This window comes from Martes martes (genome assembly GCF_963455335.1).
Source record: "Martes martes genome assembly, chromosome: 9".
Lineage (NCBI taxonomy): Eukaryota > Metazoa > Chordata > Mammalia > Carnivora > Mustelidae > Martes > Martes martes.
The window spans coordinates 58,541,967-58,568,856 of NC_137896.1; the positions used below are offsets into that span (position 1 = coordinate 58,541,967).

Below are 26,890 nucleotides of genomic sequence, written 5' to 3' on the forward strand. Positions count from 1 at the left end.
ATTGTGTGACACCAGTTGTTTCCTGTGCATACCCACAGAATCCATACACATATGGAGGCTTGGGAAAAAAAAAAAAAAAAAAAACTAGAGGAGCGCCTGGGTGGCTCAGTCTTTTAAGCCTCTGCCTTCAGCTCAGATCACGATCCCAGGGGCCTGGGATCTGCCTGCATCAGGCTTCCTGCTCAGCAGGAAGTCTGCTTCTCTCTCTCTCTCTCTGTCTCTCTCCCTCCCTCTCTCCCCCTGCCGCTCCCAACTGCTCATTCTCTCTCTCTCTCTCTCTCTCTCATTCAAATAAATAAATAAAATCTTTGAAAAGAATAAAAAGAAAAAGAAGGGGGGAAAAAAGAAAGAAAGAAAAAAAAACTGGAAAGGGACACCCGGGTGGCCCAGTCAGTTAAGAGACTGACTTTTGGTTTCAGCTCAGGTCCTCATCAGGATCCTGAGATCTAGCCCTGTGATGGGCTCCACGCTCAGTGGGGAATCTGCTTCTCTCCTTTTCCCTCTCCCTCTGCCTCTCCCCTCCCCCATGCATGTGCTCTCCCTTTAAAATAAATCTTAAAAAACTGGAAGGAACCACACAAAACCTCATTTAAACCACACTGAGGTTTAAATGGTAGTTCCCTCTGAATGATATATTTTTGTCCCTATACATGTCTGATTTTTTCCAAATTTTATTTACACGTATTTTCTTTATAAGAAAAAAGGGGAAATACAACTGAAACCTTCTAAGAGGAGGAACTGTAAGTTTTATTTCTAAGTTTTCCAATTGCAGCTTTAAGTCTGTTTTATTCTTTTAGCTTGTGCGTTTGGTTTTTCCTGATCTCGGCACCCGGAGGCTAGGCACGAGAGGAAGTGCCAGGTAGGTTTATCATTTTGTTCTATTTGAAATGTTAGAATAAACAAACATTTTGAAAAATCACAAAATGGGTGACATAAAAATGCAAAACTAAACAAAACAGAAATATCAACGCTACCAAAGAGTTCCCATAATTCACATGGAATCCTACTGCCTGGAATAATTTGAGTGATACTAGAACTAAATAATAGTCTCTACTTTCTTAGTGATTTTGTTAAAATATGAAAGTGTTCTCTTGTTTCAACACTTTAAGTGTTTAGACCTGTAGATGTCCATTGACATTTAAATAATTACACACACAGAGTTATAGAACTGTTTTAATTATTCTTTGAACTAAAATTTCTAAGTATTCACCTAATTAGCATATTTGAATTATTTTCCAGAGACCAGGTACCCAGGCTCTATGTATTTTTAAAACAAAAGGAAATTCCAGTGTTATCAGGTGCATCATGGTGTAATTGTCACTCAGTTACTATGGTTATTTCTTTTAAATCAAGAAAAATCAGGAGAAATCAGTTAGATCAGAAAATCAGTGAGAAGGGATGGAAGCCAAATTAGGAAAAGGGCCTGCTACCCACGAGGGAATAAAGACAGCTGAAGCGTTTGCCAAACTAAACATTGGGTAATAGTTCATTTGAAAAAATTGTGCTCTGCTGCTGTGAGCCTAGACAAGCAGCTGCATTTTCCCAGCTCAGCAGAGTGCCTGGGCTGCAGAGCAGGAACTGACTGCCTTCTTGGGTTTGTGAGAATCTGAGTCTAGTTCTCGGTAGAGGGAATGTGGGAGTCGCTGCCCTTCGCTTTAAAAGGTTCACAGCAGTGGCAGGAGGAGGCTTTCTCTGTCACATGTCTCTGAGATTGGAGTGTCCTAAGTTGGGAAAGCAGAGTAGAGCGTTTGTGATCCCATTTTAAAGCTAATGTGTATGAAATAGTACGAAATGGTCTACCTAACAGAGCTGATAAATGGCATTGTAGATAAAACTCAGATCTTTATTAGCTCGTCTATTCTTTGGCTTCTGTAAAGCATGCCAGTGATTTGACATAATCTTTAAGACAACCTTTATTTTTCAGGTATCATTATGATGGAATCTGTATCAAGAAAAGCTCTTTCTTCTATGCCCAGTATTGTTACCTTCTGGCTGAAAAAAGGTATCACAGGTTAGTATCTGTCATTTAAGTATTTTGGCCATAAGTCACAGTCTGATGAATATGAGAAGCATTCATATTTTAGTTGAATCTAACTGTGTTTTTGGCTCACTACTAATCCTTCTTATGGATGGAAACATACACATCATTCAACATGGCTTTGACGTGGGCAGTAAATCAGACTCCGGCAACATCACTGGCCAGAGAAAGGCATTTCCAGTTCATTTTCTTGGATACTTTTCATTATAATTATCATCTCATTTGCCAAAACCATTTTTCATTCATTCTTCCCAACTTCTTGGTAAAATATGACAGAATTGGCCCCTTCTTTCTTAAAACTTCCTATAGCTCTTAAGACTGCTTTATCCAGTTTCTTCCCAAGTGACCCCTTCTTGTCTCCTTATTGCTCCCCTCCCCTTAAGTGCAGTCGTCTTCCTGAGACTCAACCAACGGTGCTCTTCCTACCCCTTGGTCCCAAGGTATCTCATCCTTCTTTATCTTTCACCTATCACTGCACACCCACGGATAACTTCCTCCTCCTTAGTCGTTTCCCATGGCCCTTTCTCTCCCACTTCCCAGCCATTCCTCTCAGGCTGTTTGCTGGATATTTTCATTTACATGACCTATTGGCTCTTCATATTTAGTATGTAGAAATCTACATTTTTTAAGATTTTATTTATTTATTTGACAGACAGAGACCACAAGTAGGCAGAGAGGCAGAGAGAGAGGGGGGAAGCAGGCTCCCCACTTAGCAGAGGGCCTAATGCGGGGCTCGATCCCAGGACCCTGAGATCATGACCTGAGCCGAAGGCAGAGGCTTAACCCACTGAGCCACCCAGGCGCCCCAGAAATCTATATTTTTAATATCCCTCCAAATCATCTCTGCCTCTTTACTTCCTTATTTCAATATATGCTACTAACAGATAGAATCTAAACAAAGTGTCACCCCAAAGCCATCCCCAGCTAGATTGGGAAGGAGAGAGTCAGCCCAGAGATGGCTCCAAAGCTGCCATGGTCATTCTGATGAGCGCCTGAATCAAAAAAGAGGCAGATCTCAAAGACCTCTCTAAGGCAGGGTCTTCGGTTGGTTGACTCAGCCCAGCCTGTCCCACTGAAACCTCAAACTTAACCTCAAATAAAGTCATTATGTTCTTCTTCCAACCAGCTCTTCTGCTTCAATGTCTTATTCATCGATTAGTCACAAAGACGGAAAAATTACATCAACAAAAATAGAGAAGTTAAGGAAGGGAAGAAATAGGAGACTTATTTCAGTTAAGGTTAGAACTCTCCTTTGCAAATGTATTCTCTCGCTTGCTGACCCATACACTCCTGAAGGGCTAGAGCCGACATCTCTTTGTTTGCCCCAGATCACCCAGCAGGCCATTTAGAGAGTCCTGCAGCATGACCAGACTGGCACTCAGCAGCCGTGAGAGGCCATGAGTGTCCTGAGAGCTCTGGGTCCATGTCACACAGAGAGAGAGGGTCTGGAACGGGTCTTTGTGGGGGGAAAAGAACTATGTTTTATCTTCAGCAAGGAAGAGGAGGGCTGCCAGGAGACACAGATACGAACAAGGGTGACATTGGCTTATCCATAAGATAAGCCTGGGACTAGGTGCTTTTCATGCTCAACACATATTTAATAATTGATAAATGCTAAAGTCTTGACCAGTTAAGCGAGTTTTTCAAGTACTAAGATTTAAGGTAACTTCCTTACTGATTCCACATTTTTAGAAATACTAAATATATCTTAAAATACAGAAATATAATGATATACTATTGTTAATAATCTATGAAGCATACAGATGAAAATGTCTTCTGCTTTATTGTATCTTTTATACAAGGACCTGTGTGACATATTCCTCTAAAAAACCAGGTCCCAAAACAGGGGTGCCTGGGTGACTCAGTTGGTTAAGCTCAGGTCATGATGCCAGGGTCCTGGGATAGAGCCCCATATTGGGCTCCCTGCTCAGTGGGGAGTCTGTTTCTCCCTCTGCCCCTCCCCCTGCTTGTGTGTTCTCTCTCTGTCAGATAAATAAATACAATCTTTTAAAAAAATGTTTTTAAATTAGGTCTCAAAACAAAAATACTTTATTTCTTTAGTGTTTAGGTAATAAAATCTATATAACTCATCCATTCATTTATTTGTTCATTCAACAAATATTTGAGTTCCTATAGTAAGTCAGGCCCTGTTCTAGTTGATTAAGCAGTAAACAAGACAAACAGGGCCTCCCCTCTCATCAGTTTTAGTGGGGACGATATAAAACAATAAAAATGGAACAATAGCAAAATTAATCTGAAAATGATAAAATGGAGTCATGGGAAGGCCTCTTTGAGAAGATGCCTTTTGAGAGAAAGGTGAAAAAAACAGCCAGCCAAGTGAGGATCTGGGAGGACAAGTATTCCAGGCAGAGGAAAGAGCAAGTGCAAAGGGCCCGAGGCAGGGATGAGTTCAAAAAAACAGCAAGGAAATCTGAAGGTGGAGTTTGGCGAATTAACAAAAGAGTGGGAGGAGTAGAATCTGAACATACAAGTAGGACCTCTAAGTATTGGCAAGGAGGTTGGAATGTTATTCCGAGTGTGATAGGGAGCCACTGGAGAGTCTCAAGCTGGGAAGTGAAGCAATCTGATTTTTAATTTTTTTAAATTTGAGTAGGTATGCCTATTATATTTGTTTCAACTGTGCAACACAGTGATTCAACAAGTCTATACATTCTGCTACACTCACCACAAGTGTAGCTCCCATCTGTCACCATCCAGAGCTATTACAATACGTCAACTATATTTCCTATGCTGAACCTTTTATCCATGTGATTCATTCATTCCATAACTGGAAGCCTGTACCTCCCACTCTCCTTCACCCATCGTGCCCATCTCTCATCCTCCTTTTCTCTAACAATCACCAGTTTGTGCTCTGTATTTGTAGCTCTGATTCTGCTTTTTGTTTGTTTATTCATTTGTTTTGTTTTTTAGATTCCACATGCAAGTGAAATCATATGGTATTTCTTTCTCTGACTTACTTCACTTAGCATAATAACCCTTCATGTCCATCCATGTTGTGACAAATGACATGATCTCATCCTTTTTTATAGCTGAGTAATATCCATTGTGTATATATACCACATCTTCTTTATCTATTCATCTGTCAGTGGACACTTGGCTTGCTCCCATATCTTGGCTATTGTAAATAATGCTGCCATACACATAGGAGTGCATGTATCTCCTCAAATTATTGTTTTCCTTTTCTTTGTGTAAATACCCAGCAGTGGAATTACTGGATCATATGGTGTTTCTGATTTGTGTTTTAAATGAAGATCCTCCCAGCAACCATGCTAAGACTGGACTGTGCAAGAACATGGGAGAGGAGGCAGAGTGACCAGCTAGGAGACTTTTTCAGCAGCCTGGCAGAGCTGGCCCATTGAGATTTCTCACTGAAATAAATTTAATTCTCTCAAAGAGGCAGCATAGGGGCACCTGGGTGGCTCAGTGGGTTAAGCCTCTGCCTTCAAAGAGGCAGCATAATACTCTGCAATATTATACATGGATAAGGGCAGAGACTCTGAAACAGCCTGCCTGGCTCTACCACTAGTAAGCTGTGTGATCTTAGGCAGGTCATTCAACCTCTCTGTGTCTCAGTTTCCTCATCTATTAATAAACAACGAATACTGTTATGCTAAAAAGAAATTTTTTAAAAATGAAAAAAAAAAAGAATAATAACAGTGGGGTGCCTGGGTGGCTCAGTCGGTTAAATGTCCAACTCTTGATTTCGGCTCAGGTCATGATCTCACGGTTGTGAGATTGAGCCCTGATTCACTCTCTCCCTCTGCCCCTCCCACCTATGTGTGCTCTCCCTAAAAAAAAGAATGAAGAAAAAAAGAAATTTAAATAAGGAAAATGATATCTACTTCACAGGACTGTTGTAAGGATTAAATGAATTAATACAAGGAAAATGTTTGAAATAGCACCTGGCACACAGTAAGCACTTAATATGACTCTGAGCATAGCTCTTGACCTTGATGTGTACATTTTATCATATCTATCATTTTTTCCATGGTATTATGTATATGGTTGTTATTTTGGTCATTGTATTTTTCAGTTCTATCATCCCCATTTGATTCTTTGGTGTAACTTCTAGTTTTTTGTGGTTTTCTGTTTTTTCAATTTTTTTTGTTTTTTCAATTGTTTTAAGAGAACTTATAACTACTTGTTAGAGCATTTTTATAATGACCACTTGAAAATCTTTGTCAGATAATTCCAATATCTAAATCATCTCAATATTGGTGTCAGTTTGTTACCTTTTCTTATTCAAATTGTGGCTTACCTAATTCTTGTTATTAGGGGTGACTTTCTTTCCTTCTTAGCTCCCTTCCTCCCTCCCTTCCTTCCTTCTTTCCTTTCTTTCTCTACAATAGACATACAATGTCACATTAATTTCAGGCATACAACATAATGATTTGATGTTCTCATATGTTGCAAAATGATCACCACAGTAAAACCTAGTTAATATTTTAATATTAATAACTTTGTAGTTACAAAATTTTTTCTTATGATGAGGACTTAAGATCTACTCTCTTAGGGACCTCCAAATATGTACTATAATGTTATTAATATAGTCATCAAACTGTATATTATACCCCCAGGACTTATTTATTTTATAACTAGGGTCAAAAGGTACAATTTCCAATTATCCATCTCCCCCACCCCCTCTGGCAAACACCGATCTGTTCTCTGTATCTATGAGTCTGGTTTTTTGCTTTTTTTGAGTGGGGGGTTGTTTTTTGTTTTTTTTTTTTTTAGGTTCCACCTATAAGTGAGACCATGCAATATTTGTCTTTTTCTGTCTGACTTACCCCCCTTAGCATAACATCCCCAAGGTGCATTCATGTTGTCGCAAATGACAAGAGGTTATTCTCTTTTATGGCAGAATAGTATTCCATCATGAGGAATACACACACCATATTTTCTTTATCCATTCAAATGTCAATGTACATTTAGGTTGTCTCGTATCTTGTCTATTATAAGTAACACTGTGATGAACGTAGGGGTGCAGATATCTTTTTGGGTTAGTGTTTTCGTTTTCTTTGGATAAATACCCAGAAGTTGCAGGATAATATGGTGGTTCTATATTTTGTTTTTTGAGTAAATTCCATATTGTTTTCCACAGCGGCTGCACCAATTTACATTCCTACCAACAGTGCACAAGGGTTTACTTTCCCTGCGTCCTCGACAACACGTCTTTTTGGTATTAACCATTCTGACAGATGTGAAGTGATACCTCATTGTGGTTTGATTGCATTTCCCTGATTGCTGCTGATGTTGAGTATCTTTTCATGTACCTGTTGGCCATCTGTATGTCTTCTTTGGAAAAATGACTATTCAGATCTTCTGCCCACTTGTAAACAGATTTTTTTTTTTTGCTATGGAGTTGTATGTTTATATATTTTGAATATTAACCCTTTATTAGAAATATGATCTACAAATATTTTCTTCCATTAAGTAGGTTGCTTTTTATTTTGTTGATGGTTTTCTTTGCTGTGTAGAAGGTTTTTAGTTCCATGTAGTCCCACTTATTTATTTTTGCTTTTCTTGTCTTTGTTTTTGGTGTCAAATCAAAAAAAATCATTGCTAAGACTGATGTCAAGGTGCTTACTACCTATGTTTTCTTCTAAGAGTTTTATGATTTCAGGTCTTACACTCAAGTCTTTAACCCATTTTGATTTCATTTTGTAGCATAAGGAAGTTTTCTCTTTTGTTGCATATGGTTGTCCAGTTTCCCTAACATCATTTATTGAAAAGAATATTGTGTATTCTTGGCTACTTTGTTATAGTTAATTGACCATGTGTGTGGGTTTTCTACTGGCCTTCTATTTTGTTCCATTGATCTATATATTTTTCTATTGTATCCTGGGCATTTTCTGTTGATTTTCTATTGTATCCTGAACATTTGTGTTATGACATTATATTTTTTATCCTATTTAAATCTTCTCCTTTAGCAGGCAGTCACCCGGTTTATGTGGAACATATAGGTTCTGGCCTACTTTTGTGTACTGTTGTCCCAACGACAGTTTAGTTTTCAGAGCCCTTGCACCCTGTTCCGGTCTGCTTCATTCTTCTGACATTGGATGGACTTATGATCAATTCCTTACTGGTGCTACCTATAGGAGCTGAACCTGCTTCCCTGGTCCACTTTCTGTGTGGAATGCAGACGGCCAGAGTGGCTGAGCCTGGGTTCTTTTATGGTTGGTGTCAGGCAGGGAAATACCATTTTTTGCTGGCATTGTTCCTGTGGATAGCATGCCTACCCTTCTGTGTTCTATTGAGTTGGCTAAAGGATTCAGTATTGTCTATGCAGGTGGATTAGCCCACCTGTCAGTGCCCTGGATGTGGAGTTGGAGGGTGGGTCAGCTCCCCACGATGTTGAGGCTGCCACTGTGGTCCGACTGCGTTGCCAGCCCATACTCCAGAAGCAAGGTTAGCAGCCCACTCTAGGTTTCTGTTAAGCTTCCTTCTCCTATGTTCAGGGAGTGCAGATTTTTCTTGGGATTTATGTCTATGCCTATTGACAGTTCGGGGCTACAGTTCTCTCCAATATCCAGTCCAGCTACATATAGGACATAGAAAAAAAGCCTAGGACACTCACCACACTGTGGCGAGAAGACTCTAGCAGTTCACCTTCTTCTTTCCAGGCTTTGGAGCCTTTTTATCATGACCCACCATAAAAGTTCCAGGGTATTTATTTGTATTAGAGAGAGGCAGAAAGGAAAAATGAAACTATACTACTTGTTCCCTGTACATCATCCTAGCTGCCTCAGAAACCTTCTGAAAGTAGACCGTGTACATATTATAAATTAATGTTACCAATAGTTGGAATGCTTGATTATATGATTGTGCCTAACAAATTAAAATATGATGAGTTAAAATATGATGATGTAGGGACTTTTGGTTGGAAAAAGATGGCATAGATACATTTCTTTCTGCCTCTCCCTGCTAAATACAACTATAAACACTGGAAATAATGCAGGAAGCAAAGGAAAACTCTGAAAGGTGGTAAGAAGAAAATGAGCTGGTTGGGAACCCCAAGGACTGCACAACCAGCACAGTGATAGGGCACCCTCTATCTTCCCCCAATCACCCAGACCCACTGTTTCCCAACCCCCTCCCTAGCAAGACAAGGCATCTGGGTAGACTCATTTCTTCTCTAGTTCCTCTAATAATATTAAGCAAGGGGCAGCAACAGGGAGTTCCACCAAAAATAAATAGCCAGAGAAAGCCTTCTCATTATTTGCTGGGTCTGAGACACCTTTTTTTCACCGAGAGATACACTAAAGAGTGTGAGCTAATCTGTCAAGGAGACCCAGCTATAGCAAGTGGCCTAGTCCAGAAGCCTCTGTCCCCACTGCACCCAGAGGCAGCTGGGGAGCATCAGTGGAGGGAACCCTTGACCCACAGAGAGAGATCCCCCACGCAATCTTGGAAAAGCCCTCCAGCTCCCTCAGGCTGCACCAGCTGGGAGCCTGGGTGGCACAAGATAAATCAGGCAAACCAAAATAATATATTCATACTTATGGCTAAATATACTACAGAGACATAGTAAGGATATACACTTGGAGCATAAGGGGAAAAGAGGCAGAGGTCTGGAGGAATCTATGTGCAGGCTTCCATATGCTCTTGCTCTCCCACGAGGGGCCACAAAGAGCACACTCCTCTGTGTAACAAAAATACAGCAGCACATATATATGGGTCTGCTCAGGTAGGCCCATTAGGAGACTACACACTCAAAGTTTTTATTGGGGGCTGGTCATAAGGACATTCTTCCTAGCATGCACCAAAATGACAGTTTCCCAAAAAGAAAGTATGTTATTCTACATAAACTGTATTGTTTGCACAAACAGTCTAGGCACAGGGAACTACTCTTATCAGTTAACTGTTGACTGGGAACACTCTGGGAACCAAGTTCCCAGACTCTAGCCAAGGGCCAATCTTAGCAGCAGGCCTTTCTAAGGAGAGCAGTCTCAATACCACTATGTTATCTCTTTTCTGCACATTTGTATGACCCTGTGAATATGTGAAGAAAACATTGAATTGCACTCTTTAAATGGGTGAATTGTATGGTATGTGAATTATCTCTCAGTGAAGTTGTTTAAAAAAAAAAAAATCCCAGCGAGGTTTTTTGTGGACATAGACAAGCTTATTCTAAAAGTTCTATGGAAAGGCAAGGCCCTAAAATAGTTCAAACAACCTTGACAAAGAAGATTAAGTGGGAGGAAACACTACTGTAATGTAGCTACAGTAATCAAGACAGCAGTGTGGTTTTGGTGGAGACACAGACACAGATCAATGGAACAGAGTAGAAAATCCAGAAATAGATCCACTCAAATATGCTCAACTGGCTTTTCACAAAGGTGCAAAGGTAATTCAATGGAAGGAGACTAGATTTTCAACAAATGCTGCTAGAAAAACTAGATATCCACATGTGGGGGGGGGGGAAACCACTCACAACTAAGCTTTATAACTTACACAAAAATTAACTCAAATTGGATCATAGACTTACTTTCAAACCAAAAAATATTAAACTTAAAAAAAAAATAGAAAATCTTGGGACCTCGGGTTAGGCAAAAATTCTGAGACTTGACAACAGAATAACAGTCCATAAAAGGAAAAGCTAATAAGTTGGACCTTATCAAAATTAAAAATTTTGTTCTCTGAAAGACTATGAAGGGGATGGAAAGACAATTTACAAATTGGGAGAAAGTATTTGAAGTTACCATATCTATCAAAGGACTAGTACCTAGTATATATAAAGAATTCTCAGACCTCAGCAATAAAAAAAAAATCCATTTAGAAAATGGGCAAAAGACACAAATATTCATCTCACTGAAGAGGATATACACACGTGGCAGATAAACACATAAAAGAATGACCAGCATCATTAATCATTATGGAAATGCAAATTAACATCACAATGGAATATCACTGCATACCTGTCAGATTGACTAAAATGAAAAAACAGCAACAACCACCAAATGCTGATGAGGATTCAGAGATGCTGCATCACTCATACACACATTGATGGTAGGAATGCAAAATAGTTTGGCAGGTTTTTTTCTTTTTTTAAGATTTATTTAAGAGAAAGAGAAAAAGCACAAGCAGGGGGAGCAGTAGGGGGAGCTCCCCACTGAGCAGGGAGCCCAACACAGGGCTCAGTCCCAGGACCCTGGGACCCCTGAGCCAAAGGCAGACGCTTAACCACTGAGCCACCTGGGCAGCCCGGTTTGACAGTTTTCACACAACTAAACATACAATTAACATCCAAACCATCAGTTGTACTCTTGGACATTTATCCCACACAAATGAAAAATTACGTCCACATAATAACCTGTACAGGGGTGCTACATGGTTTTGGGTCAGGTCATGATCTCACAGTTGTGAGATGGAGTCCCTTGTCAGGCTCCATGCTCAGTGTGGAGTCTGCTTGAGAGTGTCTCTCCTCTGTGCTCCTCCTATTTGTGTTCTCTCTCTAAAATAAGAAATCTTTTTAAAAATAACAAAAAAATTAAAACCCATACATAGATTTTCATAACAGCTTTCTTTACAACAGCCAAAAATTAGAATCAGCCCTGATTTGCTTCACTGGGTGAATGGTTAAACAAACTCTGGTACAGCCATACCACGGAATACTACTCAACAACAAAGAGGAATAAACTATTGTTATAACAGCTTGGCTAGATCTCTAAATGCTGAGTGAAAAAACTCCTGTCTCTAAAGATTCTGTATCTTTTGATTCCATTTATAAAACATTTTGAAATGACAGTTTTTAAAATAGAGGACAATTGGGGAGGGTATGTGCTATGGTGAGGGCTGTGAAATGTGTAAGCCTGATGATTCACACACCTGTACCCCTGGGGCAAATAATACATTATATGTTAATAAAAATAATAAAATAAAGTAGAGGACAAGTTAGTGGTTGCCAGAGACCTGGAGGTGGAGAAGAAAGAGGTGGCTCTGGTGACAGACGGGCAACACAAGGATCCTTGTGATCATGAGTTCTCTATGTTGTCTGTGGTGGGATGGATACACAAATCTCTACAGGTGATAAAATTGTAGAGCACTAAATACACACAAAAATGAGTTTAAGTAAAACTTGGGAAATTTGGGTAAGATCAGTGAATTGTATCACTGTCAGTATCCAGGTTGTGATATTGTACTATAGTTCTGCAAAATGTTAGCATTGGGGGGAATCGGGCAGAGTGTAAAAGGAAGCTCTCCAAATCATCATATGTCAATCTACAGTTATATCAATTAAAAATTTCAATTTCAAATAATAAATGAGGCCTATTCCTACACGAGGACAGCTCCCATGAAGTCTCCCCACAGTGCTCCCCTGCCTATTTCTCAAGGCCATATCTGCTAATGTCTTATTTCTCCTTCTGCTCACACCCATTCTCTCTTCTCACAGAGTTCAGGTCTTTCCTTTCTTTCAAAGCATTTTCCAGCACGTTCCTCTGTGTGGAATTTGCAGTGGCAGCCCAGTTGTTTTTCTTCTGGAGACCTTAAATATTCTCATTAGTCTAACCAAGCAGGACTCCTTAGAGTCAAGAGGTGCACAACAAGAGGGGTCCGCACAGGCCTTGCACTCTTGGAAGTCTTCAACCCCAGTGGGCAGCAGGCAGTTGTGTCGGCTCAAGTGTGTTCTTACATTCACCTACAAGAGCATGATCTCCCCAGTGTTTAAAACACAGAGGGGGAAACCCCAGCAAACCACAGATGAGTTTATTTGTAGTTCCCTAAAGTTGAATGCCCTGGTGAAGCAGGCACTTCTCTATGTGTGGTCTAATTTTTAAAACTTTGTTATGAAACTTTCTTAAGAGAAGAATAGGACTCTGAATTTAGGTTTTGTTGTTGTTGGGTTGTTTTGTTTTTTAAGAGCATGGCTTGTTAGGGGTGTCTTAGAGTGGAATATATTTCATTCCCAGCAACAACCCTCTGAGTTATTGAGCGGTGTGCTTGCTGTTCAAGGGTATTCTGTTTGTCTTTTGCTCCCCTAGGACCTTGTGTTAAGGAAAGACATGGCAACACCAATAAGAGCATCAGCATTAGAGATTTGGCAAGGAACCAGGTTTGGTAGAAAAGGGGTGGTTTTGGGGGACTTTGCTGCCTCTTCACCACCACCGCCAAGCACTACAAAGAAGAATGTAATCTAATTAAAATAAATCTAGTCTCAATATGAGCCCCTATCTCCTCCATCTTTCTTCCATATTGCTTTTCCAATATGGCTCCAATAAAGCTCATCAGTATAGAAGTTCTGATGCCCAGGTCTCTGATATGATCCATCCCACCCTACCCTTCACTCAAGCAGAAGCAGCAGGAAGACAGGATCCAGAGCCAGGGACAGCAGCACTGATGATCCCCTTCACCCGCCACCTGAACAGGTGGCAAAGGAGTGAATCAGGAGTGCCACATCTCAATGCCATTTGCTTGCACTGGGCTGCAGTGGGGGTGGTGCTGAATTTCTCTCAAAATTGCTGAGGCAGCGTCTACCCTGAACCAAGGAGAGACCGAGGTTTGATTTTCAAAGCAAATGAAAAGTTTGAGGCTTTTTTTTTTTGAAAAAAAAAAAAAAAACTATAAATAAGCAGTGTGCACCATATGAAAAGAACCCCTTCACAAAATCCAGAACGTTTTCCCTTCTGCTCCCCTCTCCGGGGTAACATAATTTTACAGGCAATAGGCCTCCTCAGATTCCAGTCCTGTTTAGCTGGCAACCAGATTGAGACTTGGACCTGGGTATAATTGCTGACCTAGAAACTCACTGAAGAATTGAGGCCAGAGTATAAAATGCTTTATTATTGTCTGGGGAGAAGCGGGGAATGGAGGGAGAGTGTGTGTATTATCGTGCCTAATTCACAGTTATATGCTGCCTTTGAGGCAAAATCCCCCTTACTGTGTTCCAAGGAAAATTTTTTTGTCATTTTGCAAATAGATGAATCCCCATTCTACCTAATGTAAGTTCTGAAATCAATTGTAGAGAGTCTCATGTTTCTCTCAGGAAATATGGAAACTAACCCTTGCCCTCATTCCTCCCCCAACAACAATCTCCCTCTCTCCACCTCTTTCTCTCTCTCCCACCCAGCTTTTCCAACTTAGGATATTAAAAGCCTTTAAAAAGCGTCTAAAATTGTGCCTTCAACATTCCATGCCTTTGTTCTTCAGTCCTTTGTTCTTCTGCCAGCTCATGAGCTCAGGGGGCTGCCTCGGTGGGCCCTGAGCCTACCGAATCTGGGGCTGTGGGTCCACAGCTGGCTAGTTGTGCCGACAAAGCAGAAAGGCAAAGGGTTCATCTTTCAGACCACACCCCCCTTAAGGAGAATGAGTTCACAGGGAGCTGTCAGCCTGGCAATTGTGGGCGCCACAGACCTAATGATGTCAGAGGGAACACCAACAGTTCCTTCAGAGTCTTTCTCCAGACCCAGGAAGGGCGTCTTCTCCTTCTGTTTGTGGAGCCATGGCACCCGGCAGGGGCTGAGCCCTCCTGGTTCTGAGGAGCCCAGAGGGCCTAACTCTCAGGCACTAATAAGGTGTCCAAGTTGCAACCCGCTTTTTGGCCCTGTCCACCCTGTAGTTTTCAAGGCTGGTTAGAACTTGTTAAGGTTAAAAAAATACACATTACCTGGTTGCTGTCTAGCAGCTCAAGAAACATACATGTGGAGAATTATACCCTAGACTGCACCCTTGTTTGGAAAAGATTTTAAAAACAGGTAATGCTCCTAAGCTCACGAATACTGGACGATCCAATTTGGTCAAAGCCTCCCTCACTCACCCAGCTCCAGCTAGTACCAGCCACTATAAGGCAACGTGCTATTTGCTGTCTGCCGGTGAAGCTTGACTTCTGGTTGCTGAGTTTTACTTCAAGAGGATGAACGTGAATGAGTTAGTCTCTCAGCATTTCCCAGGGTGTTCCCTGCAGTCATCATTTTGCAATTAAGTTGTTCATAAAATCTAATGGGTCAGGGTACAGTTAAGCAGTATAAAAAGCAGCAGCCCCCAATGTAGAATATGACTAATCCACAAACAACACTCAGCAAACCAGTTTTAAAAATAAGGTACTTCTTTTCTATCTTAAATTTCAATACCTTATGTCTTACTTTGTCCTTCTCAAGTATGCTATTTTTTATCCTACACATACATCTCGCAAGATAGAATAGTAGAATGAGTAATAGAGATGAGGCTCTGAGTCAGAGCTGGATCTCTAGATCTTTGAGTTGTTTCTCTTTTCCAATATATAAAGTGGGGATAATAATTATTATCTACCTACCTCATGGATTGTTGGAAGAATTTAGGTAATACAAAGTAAAGCAGTTAGCAACAAATAAATGCTCAGTGGATTGTAGTGATTAATATCATTAGTAGGAGCAAAATTATACCAAAGAAAGCTTCTTTTGCAATCTTAATGACACACATCCTTATATGACTACATACATTTATGATTTTAATTTCAGTTATAAAATTATTCATCAAGTTAAGTTCATCTTCTCCTAATCAAACTGAAACATAATTATTCATGTGCTTTGAGTAAAAATTGAAATTAGGTCCCTTAATGATTGGAAGATGAAGCACCTTTGCTCTGCAATTGGACACCAAACAAGTATGGTCCACAAATTAGGTTTTATTACATTTTTATCCTCTTACCTTTGTAATTGCTTCAAGTTGTTTCACTGCTGTTGGTTGATTTGAGAGGACAAATTAAGAGGCCGAAATGATGTAAATGAAAGCCTGGATTAATGACAAATGATGTCAAAACCTAAGAATGTGAATGCAAATTGTAGTTAGACTAAAAGAAAGTCAAATGCCAAAAAGCATATTAAGCTAACAGTGCATTTGAAAGATTTTATGGAAGAAAAAAAAAAAAGACGAGTTATGTGCCATATAATCACGTCTCAGTCCTGTTCATACCGGATCCTTCTTTAGCCAAATTGATCATAAAATCTAACTAAAGAAATGGGGTGCCTGGGTGGCTCAGTTAAGTGCCTGACTCTTGATTTCAGCTCAGGTCATGATCTGAAGGTTGTGAGATGGAGCCTACATCCAGCTCTGTGCTCAGCATGGCATCTGCTTGAGATTCTCTATTGTACTGTGTGAATTCTGAGCCTTATCTTCATCCCAGGTCTCTCTCCCTCCATTTCCAGGGGACTCTTGGCAGTACCTCCTGGCCCCTCCCAATTCCTAGTGGTTAAATCCTGACATCCTGGGCCTGGGCTGGCTTGTACCCTGTGGAGCAGGAGCTGAGAAGACAGTTTACCAGGAACACAAGTGACTTCACTGGGCAGACTTGACTTGGGGTCCTTTCTGAATCATGGGCTTCCCCCATGATTTGGCACCATTGAAGCATCTGAGGCCTCAGGGAATGGTGGAAGGAGACCTCTTGGACTGGAAGCCCTTCATTCATGGCAAGGCTGGCTCTGGATGTTGGTGTGGTTTTATTAGAACCATATTTCAGCAATGACTATGCTTTTGACCACAATCTAATAAATGTCGCAAAGGACTGAGTCAGAAACGCACACAGGAAGTGATGCAGTGGCAGTGACCCCTAGAACACGAGGCCATCCTGACTGGTACCCCAAGAGCTGGACCATCACCTCCAATGCTGCTTTGGCCTCCTTACCCTTGTTGCCCCTCCTCTTGAGTGGTAGACCCCATATGTCTACCATAGTCTCCCTTTCTAGCTCAGCCCAGCCTTGTCTTAAAATTAAAGCATGGGGCCAAGGCAGTGTCCATTTGGCCTATTTGGCCAGATCCTCTGGGTGCCAGTGCCCCTGACCTGGGCCTCCATGGAGCCCTCTCTTGCCACAAGTCTGGTCTCCATCACTGATCTTCTGCTCACCTGCTTTGTAGCCTGGCTGTGATACTGCCTCTTTCTCTTTCACTAACTGGTGCATACTTTCATGCATCTTTGCTTGAAGGGGGCCTTGGAGACTAGGTAATTTTTTAATAAATAGATAGGATTGCACTGAGCCCAGGCCCATGTTATGAGCCATTGACCTGAATTAAGCGATCCCAAAGGTTAGAAGAGGCAGCCTTGCCATTCTTTTGAACAAGTGAGGTGTCACTCTATGACCAGAAGGAGATAGACACTTTTGTTAACATCTGTCTTTGAAGAGGAGATTTTATTTTTCCTGTCACTATTGTTTCAAAGAACAAAATCCCCCAATTTATATGCTATAAAAAGAGGGGCGCCTGGGTGGCTCAGTGGGTTAAACCTCTGCCTTCGGCTCAGGTCATGATCTCAGGATCTTGGGATTGAGCCCCACATTGGACTCTCTGCTCAGCGGGGAGCCTGCTCCCCTCCCCCCCCCCACTGCTTGCCTCTCTGACTACTTGTGATCTCTGTCAAATAAATAAATGCTATAAAAATAAAATAACATCCCAGTGAGAATAGTGGGATTGTGTCCCCTAGTCTGACACACAAAGACCTCTATGTGGCATGGGGTTCGCTTTCAGCCTCCTTTTAACAGTGAGGAGGGTAACCCCCACCCTCCTTTCAATGGCTGTTGAATTAAACTCATATACCACATTGAACACGTGGTAGGCACTTGGGAGTTGCAATTACAAATCCTAAATAATTGAGAGCATTGCCCTCAACTGATTGGCTTGCAAAGCTACCAGAATCAGGGTTGGGGCAGAGGGGCTGAACAATAAGGCAGAGGGTTTCCTTTGTTCTTTTAAGTCAGAAACCAAACCTCATAGCTCCTAGACTTCTGTTTCTAAGTACCTAAAGGAATATCCCATGAAGATTACTGTCATCATCAAAAGAGTTTAGTAGGTGCTTACCCAAGTATAGTCTTGTAATAAGTACCAACCAGAGGGGCTAACTAATCACAAGTGACACCCTCCTGAGTTTATCAAGCTGTTGATATACGGGCATGTAAACTGTCAAACTAACAAGGGGATAGCCTGCCCCCCAACATATATTCCCTAACACCCTATACTTCAACTGTCTTAACTCCCATCCAATGTCTTTGCAGTTATTTATGAGACATCTTTTTTATGGATTGTCATCTCTGTGAGAACAGACTGTCCATCATGATCACAGTTATATCCCCCAAGGCCTAGTGCAATGCCTGACATAGTAGGCATGCAGTAAATATTTGATGAGGCAATGGCAGATGGATGGATGGATGGATGGATGGATGGATGGATGGGGCTGAATATACTCATACCATGGTCTTGCATTCGTTTCCCAAAGAAAATGTATTAGGAGTAGCATATTAACACAATATAGAATTGTAGAGAAATTGCTCTTCTTCCAATTTAGTTGAGAAAAGGCCTCACAAGTGATTTTTAGGACATCTCTTAAAGGCTGATGACTATATATTTTTATTTAAATTCCTCTTCTATCAGCCCTTTACTCAGTGAACTTTCATTTCTGACATTTTCTTCTGTCTTTTTTCTTTTTTTTTTAAAGATATTTTATTTTATTTTATTTTATTTTATTTGAGGGAGAGTGAGACAGGGGCCAGAGGGAGAAGCAGACTCCCCATTGAGGAGGGAGCCTGATGCAGGGCTCAACCCTAGGACTCTCAGATCATGACCTGAGCCGAAGGCAGATGCTTAACTGACTGAGCCACCCAGGTGCCCCTCTTCTGTCTTCTTTCACTCTAGGTTTTATCCAGTGTTTCATTTATTGTTTGTTGGTCTTGAGACAATGTCCCAGAACCTGTGTGGCAATGGATGCCTTACAAATTTTACCTGGAGAAACCATCATTGTCCACACCTACCCAAGAAATCATTGAGATATGACAAGTGGAATTCCAAGACATCTCAAATTCTTCACCTACGGGTCTCCTTGCATCATCCATTAATCCATCATGCTATGTGGAGGGGAGGTTGACCAGATCCTATGTTCTGAAACTCTCTTGTCATTGAGCACTCCAAAGTGCAATTCCCATTGTGATAATAACTCTTAATGGAAGGTGAAGAGGGTGGTTTTCTCGTAGTTTCATATCCAGACCCTAAATCTATTTGCCCTATTTTGAAATAGAATATTATGTGGAAATGTTGTGAAGTAGTCTGCCCAGTTTCCCAAAACTTGGTTTGGAGACTGGACAGAGACAAACCTTTAGGAGAGCTTCTGGAGATTTGGAGAAAATGGGAGGGGCTGTAGTCTCTGCCTGCGTGAGATGAAAGCCATTGATCTCCATCTCCCCTGTGCCCCTGGACTCTGACCTCCTCCCAGGTCTTCCTACCTTGAAGACCATTGCCTTGCTTCCAGAAGCAGAGCACTAGTCTACTGCCTTCCTCTTTGTATGTTTATGTGAGTTGAAACAATCAGGTGTAAAGATACATTTTGACTTAGAGTGGACAGAGCAGCTACAGCTCTGGGGATGGTGGGAGAACTGGGAAGAAGATGCCACCTCTTCTGGCATCCAGAAAATACACATTTCCTGTGCAAAGAGGGTCGTCCCTGGGCTCCTAGTGTCTCAAATACCCAGCATTAAAGGGAAATTATCCCACACCACATGGAGAGGACTGAATGTTCTCCATGACATACAACTGTCTTCACTATAAGGTATGAATCTGAGAAATGCAATGTACATCTCATTATTCTCCATTTCCTTGTTCTGTGAGGGTGCTGTGTTACATACACCAGAGGATATTATCTTTTCTGAATTGATCATTTTAAAAACCCCAAATCAGAAAGTGTAAGATCTAATTTCCATGATAATTTTTCTTTTCTCTCAGGAGCAAGTTCTACCCATGGTGACATCATAACTTTACTTCTAAGGGAAATAAACCCTTCAAAAGAAATATATGGTTACAGTTACAGAAATTGATATTTTTTTAAACTCCAAGCAGGTGCTAATCACCAGTTGTGTATAGAAACCTGGAGGAGAGTATTGAAATAAAAGTTATACCCCATGTACGTAAACTTGCTGCAAAAAAAAAAAAAAAAGAAGAAGAAGAAGAAAAAAGAAAGAAAGAAAAGAAAAGAAAAAAAGAAAAGGAACACTTCATATTTGTGCTCAGAAACAGGTGGCTTACTAAAATTATTTCTCTGTTATCTGTTCTGTCACAGTGGAGACATCATTGGTTTTGAAAAATCTACTAATTATAACAGCATTATCCAACAAGAAGGAACAGTGAGTATGGAATAAAATAGATTTACTATAATAGACCCTGCAATATTCAATAATTGCTTGATCAAATACAACTGTTTTCCTGTGCTTAATGTTCTTATTATGTATGATCCTTAACCACTCACTCTTTTGACCAGGGTTGTTCATTATCCACAGTGTGCCACACATAATGCTGGGACAGATGTCCTCAAGGAGCTTACTGTTTGCTGTACAGCAGCTGTTTGTGTTTCTTTTGCTATAATTAAGAATGATGTATAGGTTGTTAGGAATGAATTTGTGTGAAAATGTCTCCATATTACAATTATAGCTCTTTGAATTAGGACACCAGAACTATCAATAGCTAATCTATGACATCACACATTGAATTTCACTTAAGTTGGCCTAGATGACATGATAGTACTTTGACACTGTCTTGTTGATAGGTGTCATTGAATGAATGACTTTTCGAAACCTTTTTTTGTGACCAGCACTCCTGGGGACTGAATGAGGTGTGAAAGAAACGTAAAAACAAAAAATTCTACTCTCTGTACTTGAATAGAATACAGTTTCAGGGTTGAGAAACTAAGATAAACATGAAATAACTAGTGTGCTGTGGAATGGGCAGGGTAGGCTGTAGGTAGATTGAGAAGTCCAAAGTGTGATTGGAGGAGAAAGGTTGTAGTGGGTCAGAGTGATTAGGGAAGGTTTCATGGAAGAGGTAGCCTGTGTTCATTTACTATTGCTACTATAAAGAATTAACACAAATTTAGTGGCTTAAAACACAAACTTATTTTCTTACAGTTCTGGAAGTCACAGTCTGGCATGGCTCTCACCAGGCAAAGATCAAAGTGCTGCCTACAGTCTTTCTGGGGGATGTAGGGGAGAGTCCATTTCTTATCTCATAGCTTTCATGGCTGCCACTGTTCCTTGGCCCATAGACCCTTCCTCAGTCTTCAAAGCCAGCAAAGGCAGGCTGAGTCTTTCTCACACCACCACCCCTTAGGTTCTTTGCAGCTGGGAAGGGCTCCCCACTGTTAAGCACCCTTGTGATTACATGGGGGCTACCTGGATGATCCAGATAATCTCCCCATCTCAAGGTCCTTAACCTTAATCACATGTGCAACGTCCTTCTCACCATCTAAGGTTCCAGGGGTTAGGATGTGGACATCTTTGGTGGTCATTATTCTGCCTGCCACAATGTACTTTAGCTGATCCTGGAGGGGTCACTTGGATCTTCTTTTAGGACGCATTCTTCTTAAGGGCATAGTTTACATTCATGCTGGGAGGTGTGCAGGCAGTGAGGAGGAAGAGGTGAGGATTTGGGGGAGCCATAGATTCCAGGTGGTTAGAGAGCCTGTCTATGCCAGGTTGAGAATTTATATTTCACCTATACAGAAGACTGGTAGGCCACCATTGAGGCATGTTTAGCAGGAGAGTGGCAGGATACATTTGTTTTGGGGGTGATAACTGAGGGACCAGTGTCATCAAGGATGCAGGAAGGACCAATAGCATTCAGGAGAATTGATAGGGGAGGTAGATAATGCCTAGAGGGTCAGATATTGACAGGAAGGTCCCCCATTATATCTCTAGGGTGTGACACACAGTACGTTCTCACTGAAGATTACAATGTCATTATTTGGAACTATTGAAAATCCCAAACTGCATTTGATATACCTAAGAAATCTAATGAATTTCCCACTTTTTTCTTTGTCATTTTGCTGAATTACTTCTTCAGAATGGGAATCCCTCTGATTCTTTCCTGAATGCCTTCTGCAGAAATTCCAACTTCAGTGTTTCTATAACATACTTCACTTTAGAGTTCTGATTGTTTATATTGTAAAGGAAAGATTTCAATTTGTGATTTTAAAACAATTTTTTTTTCTGAAAGAAAAAATCTTTTCATAGGAAGAGCCTGGAAAGAATTAACTCCAGGAACACATAACTTTGCTTTCTATTATTATTTTTTTAGTAATTGATTACTTTCACATTTTCCTTGTAATGATTTCTTATATTACTACAATAGTATGTAATGTATAGTAGTACATTACTATGATAGTACATAGTACATTGAACAGGTAGAACTGTGATTTTTTTGCCATGTTGAAATGTAGATATTTCTGCAGCAAGACAAAGAACAGTCTTCCTGGAACTCTGGCTCTTGACTGGATTGTCCATAAGGCTCACTTGGGAGGCTGATTAAAATGACAGATTTCTGCCCTCGTGTGATCTACTAGGGCCCTAGGGATATGAACCCCAAGTGCTCCCAGGGATTCTGATGTAGGTGGTTTCAGGACCACACTTGAGAAACACTGGCTTTGATCATAGCAACATCAGTCTCAGGAGCATTGATGAATACAGGAGGTCAGGGTGTGCTATGGAGAAAAGGGATGTAGTTAGGGTAAGATGTGGTAGGTAAGAGAAGCTAGCCAAATTGGACTGGATGATTCCTTAGTGCTTCTCTAATAGAAGATGGATGGTCAGGCCAGTGAACTCCACGAAACTGCCCCATCCTTCCTGATGACTCACACCCACATACTACAAGGGTTGCCATCCCATGATTCTAAATGAAGCCAGTGTTCCAAAACAGGAGGAATAGGGGTTGAATAGCACCCAGTGCAAACCCAGTAGGAACCAAACAGCACCCACTGGAAATGGCATCCTTTGAGATGTCACCTTTCTGTGCAACTACTTTATGTATTTATTTAGACACCCATGCTTCTATTTATTCTAAAAATATCAAAAGGGGAAATTCAACTTGGTATCTTCACAATATTAAGTGCATAGTGTGCATTTTTCCAAGGAGAGGGCCAATTGCTTTCATCAGATTCTCAAAGGGGTTCAGGACCACAAAGAGTTAAGTAGTACAGATTTCAGGACACTGAAAAGACTATTTGTTGACCATGCCTCCTAAGTTCCCCTGATCCTCATTGTGATATGGGCTGATAACAAGGGAGCATGAGAGAATGAGGAAGCTGGCAGTGTCTGTTCTCGATTGTGTGTAGTGGCTTGTGGGGTGGTGGCTGAGGGCCACTCCTATCCATAAGGCTGGGTGCAGGAGGTCCAGAAGGCCACTCTGCCCTCACCTGGCTTATAGATAGGAACATACTGCAAACCCGCATAGCAATCTACTAAGCAAGATATAAGTGAGTAGCTCAGTGAGGCTCTAAGTATATGAGATCTGAGGATATAAGACCAAAGGATGAAATACTAATCTTGGAACTGTACTGTCACAAAGCAAACCATTGGGCTGGAGAGAGAATGAAGAGAACACTCATGCGTGTGGCAATCCAACGTGGCAGGCTTCACGAGCTCAATTTCCAACTCCTAGGAATGATTTCTACCTACTCCGCTGAGATGGATATTATTCCAAAGTAATTCTGGAAAACCTTGAAGAAGTCATTTCAAATAAAATCAAGGTCCTGCAATCAACCAGGAGTGATCCTGCCTTCCCTTGCTCAAAGGGGACAGCAGGAAGGAATGCTGAATTCACTTTCTGCCATGTTACCTTTTTCCTCCTTGATGAAAACGTTTTATCATTCTGTAATTTGTCCTCCTGAAGTCTGTGCTCTTCATTTTCCTTGGTAGTCAGGCCCTGGGATTTCTGATATAACTAACCATTTTTATAATACAGGCATCATGACCTAGGTAGGATATGGTTTTATTTCAGAGGGACAGTTATATAGACAAGGATTGTATAAATGTATTTGTGTTATTAAATTGTTCAAAGATAGTATTTTTATCACATGTTACTATACAGCATATACAATACATGACCACATGAGTGACACATTTGGGTAATATATTCTGTCCTAACAGCTTCCTGATGACCAGAGTTTATAGAATATAGGGGAAAGTTAATATCCTTTAGAATGAAGTAAGGGGGAAAAGTTGCTTGGATCAATATGTCCAGAGATGTGGGTAGATGGTTATGTAGAACATTAACCTGTAATAGTAATGTGATTATTACATGGTTTATATGCAAGAAAATGCATTTTATTTTCAAGAGATAATCCATGTGTAAATGGTTTCTAGTGTGAAAATCATTCTCCGATAAGGACAGACCCAGTTGGATCCCCTTTGTCTGAATTCAGGAGATGTCCATTCTGGGAGCAAGAACTGGCAAAGAAGTATTCCTACAAAATGGTAGGCTTGCACATATGGGAGAAACTAACTTTTCATGCCTCTGATGCCTGGAGGAGTAGTTGTCTTCTTATTTTGCCTGTGATCATTTGAACCAGAGGGAGTAATATTTGCCTTCTCCCAGAACTGTGAGCGCCAACATTCCCTCCTGGGGTTGGTGGCAGTCAGGAAATTCAGGTCTTCCCCTCACATCCTATAGAAAGGCTCTACCTGGGACCACTGTGTCATCTAGAATGAGGGCTTCCCTATGACAGAGGAGAGAACAGATAGGCAGATTTTCTAGAAACTGGGACTGGGGAATATGAAGGGGGAAATTGGGGTTTAGGGAGAAAGATGTCAGAGATTGGTGGCCTCCTTAGTGGGTGGTACAGATCCTGGACTTATGACATCAAAATTGAAGCTATGTCCGTGTTAGGCCAATGATGTGTATGCATTGCGCCACATAAGTAAACAACACTGTTAGAGCTCAGCTGTTCTCAGAGCAGAACAACATAAGCAGAAGCCACTAAGGGCTTAGAGAGGTCTTTGAGGATCAGTTCATTCTTGAAGTGACCTTAAAATTGAAATCATTTTCCATATCTTCCTAGATGGCCTTTCTTGCCGATGAATACAGCAACTATTGCCAAGATATTTTACAAAACGTGAGGAACCAAGAACTTGAGAGGGTAGGGTTTTATCTATAAAATACAAATATTTATCACTCATTATTAATCATTTTACTTGAAAAGACCCCCTCAAGGGATGTCAAGGGGGAATTCATTGCACTGTAGTCCTTAGAAGTCACCTATTTATAGATACTGAGGTGACATCTGAGGTGATATTTTTATTCAGTTTAATCATTTGAAAATTTTCCAAGGTGCTAATATAACCTTATGCTTCAAATATAGTTCAGCTGTTTTTTGAGATCTAATTCCTGCTGATTTTGAATAAAATACTGGTAATATTATTTACCTTAGAATTTTCAGTAATGCTAAAGAGCCATTTTATTGATGCATGTTAACTAAAAAAGAAGCAAGGCTTTGAAGCAGGGTCGTCTGTGTTGTAATGACTGGGTTTTTGTTGTTGTTTTTTTTTTTTTTTTAATTTCTTTTCAGTGTAACAGTATTCATTGTTTTTGCACCACACCCAGTGCTCCATGCAATAAGTGCCCTCCTTAATACCCACCACCTGGCTCCCCCAACCTCCCATCCCAGCCCCTTCAAAACCCTCAGGTTGTTTTTCAGAGTCCATAGTCTCTCATGGACTTCCAATTTCCCTCAACTCCCTTCTCCTCTCCATCTCCCCTTGTCCTCCATGTTATTTGTTATGCTCCACAAATAAGTGAAACCATATGATACTTGACTTTCTCTGCTTGACTTACTTCACTCAGCATAATCTCTTCCAGTCCCGTCCATGTTGATGCAAAAGTTGGGTATTCATCCTTTCTAGAGGTATAATACTCCATAGTGTATATGGACCACATCTTCCTTATCCATTCATCCGTTGAAGGGCATCTTGATTCTTTCCATGGTTTGGCGACCGTGGCCATTACTGCCATAAACATTGGGGTACAGATGGCCCTTCTTTTCACTACATCTGTATCTTTGGGGTAAATACCCAGTAGTGCAATTGCAGGGTCATAGGGAAGCTCTATTTTTAATTTCTTGAGGAATCTCCACACTGTTCTCCAAAGTGGCTGCACCAACTTGCATTCCCACCAACAGTGTAAGAGGGTTCCCCTTTCTCCACATCCTCTCCAACACACGTTGTTTCCTGTCTTGCTAATTTTGGCCATTCTAACTGGTGTAAGGTGGTATCTCAATGTGGTTTTAATTTGAATCTCCCTAATGGCTAGTGATGATGAACATTTTTTAATGTGTCTGGTAGCCATTTGTATGTCTTCATTGGAGAAGTGTCTGTTCATATCTTCTGCCCATTTTTTGATATGATTATCTGTTTTGTGTGTGTTGAGCTTGAGAAGTTCTTTATAGATCCTGGATATCAACATTTTGTCTGTACTGTCATTTGCAAATATCTTCTCCCATTCCGTGGCTTGCCTCTGCATTTTGTTGACTTTCCTTTGCTGTGCAGAAGCTTTTCATCTTGATGAAGTCCCAAAAGTTCATTTTCGCTTTTGTTTCCTTTGCCTTTGGAGACAAAGCCTTCTTGAAAGGAGTTGCTGTAGGTGATATCGAAGAGGTTACTGCCTATGTTCTCCTCTAGGATTCTGATGGATTCCTGTCTCACGTTGAGGTCTTTTGTCCATTTTGAGTTGATCTTTGTGTACGGTGTAAGAGAATGGTCGAGTTTCATTCTTCTACATATAGCTGTCCAATTTTCCCAGCACCATTTATTGAAGAGACTATCCTTTTTCCACTATATATTTTCTCCCGCTTTGTCGAAGATTATTTGACCATAGAGTTGAGGGTCCATATCTGGGCTCTCTACTCTGTTCCACTGGTCTATGTGTCTATTTTTATGCCAGGACCATGCTGTCTTGGTGATCACAGCTTTATAGTAAAGCTTGAAATCAGGTAATGTGATGCTTCCAGTTTTATTTTTGTTTTTCAACATTTCCTTAGCAATTCGAGGTCTCTTCTGATTCCATACAAATTTTAGGATTATTTGCTCCAGCTCTTTGAAGAATACCAGTGGAATTTTGATC

At 40.8% G+C, this 26,890-nt stretch overlaps 1 protein-coding gene across 1 annotated transcript in view; it reads left to right on the forward strand.

The window, feature by feature from the left end:
- The window catches only part of RFX8 (regulatory factor X8), a gene marked incomplete at both ends in the record, with an annotated part of 66,075 nt that overhangs the window by 17,486 nt on the left and 21,699 nt on the right, over positions 1–26,890 (forward strand). The window contains 5 exons of the mRNA XM_080812775.1: positions 798–859; positions 1,925–2,011; positions 20,067–20,130; positions 24,139–24,249; positions 24,834–24,911. Coding sequence (XP_080668901.1) covers positions 798–859; positions 1,925–2,011; positions 20,067–20,130; positions 24,139–24,249; positions 24,834–24,911 — 402 coding nt within the window. The remainder of the gene's footprint in view (positions 1–797; positions 860–1,924; positions 2,012–20,066; positions 20,131–24,138; positions 24,250–24,833; positions 24,912–26,890) is intronic.